This window comes from Saprolegnia parasitica (assembly GCF_000151545.1).
Source record: "Saprolegnia parasitica CBS 223.65 unplaced genomic scaffold supercont2.167, whole genome shotgun sequence".
Taxonomy (NCBI): Eukaryota; Oomycota; class Saprolegniomycetes; order Saprolegniales; family Saprolegniaceae; genus Saprolegnia; species Saprolegnia parasitica.
The window spans coordinates 58,816-60,627 of record NW_012156561.1 but is presented as its reverse complement, the minus strand read 5'-3'; the positions used below and the strand labels follow the sequence as shown (position 1 = coordinate 60,627).

Below are 1,812 nucleotides of genomic sequence, written 5' to 3'. Positions count from 1 at the left end.
TGTTCTCGAGCAGATTAACAAAGAGTGTGATACGTCCAACGCAGAGACCGCGGCCACGAGTGCGATGCTGGTTCTTGGTGTTTTCCTCGCGTGGGGTGCGCTCTAAACGGCCGATGGGATGGCTCTTGCACGTTTGATTTTCATTTCTCTCTCAAGACTGAAATATAAACATGTTTTGTACGCTCAACATCGCGTTCGAATCCACGAATCGTGGAATCCTCTTACCCTCTCATTCCCTTATCTCTGCATAGTAGTTAAGATATTAGCCAGAGACACTCGGAGAAAAACGGTCATGCCGACATCGGATCGATCGGACTATCGATATATTCAACCATCTATCCATCCAGCCACGACCGAGTAGTACGAGGTGTACATCGCACTTTGCTTGACGACGACAAGGTAGTCTCAAGGTATCATCTGGCTGCCAAGTTGAGGAAACCACGGCGCAGATGAAGCAGCGACAGAACAAACAACTGCAGGCTGCAAGCAAGTTGCACACGACCATAGCCTTCGGTGTATCAAACAACGATACATGTATGCTGTACTAGTAGATAGATAGATAGATAGATAGATAGATAGATAGATAGATAGATAGATAGATAGATAGATAGATAGATAGATAGATAGATAGATAGATAGATAGATAGATAGATAGATAGATAGATATTATTTCACTAGCGTTCATCGACGCCGCTAGCAACTTCGTTGGAAACTCCTTGCGCATCCCGCTCGTGTGTGCTGCTTGTCGGTGCGCTGACTTGACTGAGTGGCGATGATTCAGGTTCAAGGCGACACTCGATAATGTCGTCGCTCATCTTAGGCACTGCGCCACGGCGTATATCCAACGACATGCCGTCGCTGCGCCGTGACGGCGCCATGGGTGGGAAATTCCCACCCGTCACAGGGACAGCGTCGGTCGAGTCGCCGCGACAAAGAGCGTGGACTCCATCGTAGACCAACATCGGTGGCACCACCACGACGGCAACGCCTACCGCGACGGCGCCCGCTACAACGGCAACGCCGACACCAATGACACCCGCAACCGTCTTGGTCACAAATCGAACAGGCGCAATCGGACCAAAGGCCCAGTGCGTCGAGCGCACGCATGCGACCGGCAGACACAGCGCGTGGTTGTGGTCGGCGTCGCGGCGCCACCTCTTGCTATCCTTTACGCCGGCTGCCAGATCTGTTATGGCCACGGGATCCCCTTTTCAATCGTCGTGGAACATTGGGGGCAGCGCTGCGCAGCATGCGCGTGGCACCACGATCGATACTGTCGGTCGCACTGCGGCCACCGATGGTAGTCGCCGCCGCAGTCGCGACACGACGACTGCTGGCAACTCGGGCAGTCGACGCGGCGCTTGATTTTCGTCTTGTGGGAGGTTGACGTCGGCAGTAGCTGGCCACATTGCGGCCGCGGGCAGTATCGATGACCGCGTTGGCGGAGCTCGTACGCAGTGAGGAACCGAATGTACTTTTGGAGATAGCTCGGTGACACAAACTGGGCGAGGACGGCCCGTGGAATCGGTTGCCGGCATGAACCGGGGCACACGAGTTGGTGCGGCGCGACGTCGCCATCGGCGATCTTGTGCGTCAAGTAGGAGTCAAAGCAGTTGCTGCAGCAGTTGGTATCACAGCGTTCGCAGCGGTGGGCGCGCTCGACGGGTCGGTCTTCGAGGCAGATGACACACATAGCAACCACGGGCAGAGTGGGAAGATGGTCAATTTCACCGTCGACGTCGTTTTCTGAGTCATCAGGACGGTACGTTGTCTATGAGGAATGCTTGCGTAAGCACAAGGATAGCGATAGAA

General features: G+C 54.4%; 1 protein-coding gene across 1 annotated transcript in view; it reads right to left on the bottom strand.

Moving 5' to 3' along the window:
* Window positions 1–1,189: 1,189 nt before the first annotated feature.
* The window catches only part of SPRG_21468 (hypothetical protein), a gene marked incomplete at both ends in the record, with an annotated part of 2,666 nt that continues 2,043 nt past the window's right edge, over window positions 1,190–1,812 (bottom strand). Inside the window, one exon of the mRNA XM_012354556.1 lies at window positions 1,190–1,671. Within this exon, the coding sequence (XP_012209946.1) occupies window positions 1,190–1,671 (482 nt within the window). The remainder of the gene's footprint in view (window positions 1,672–1,812) is intronic.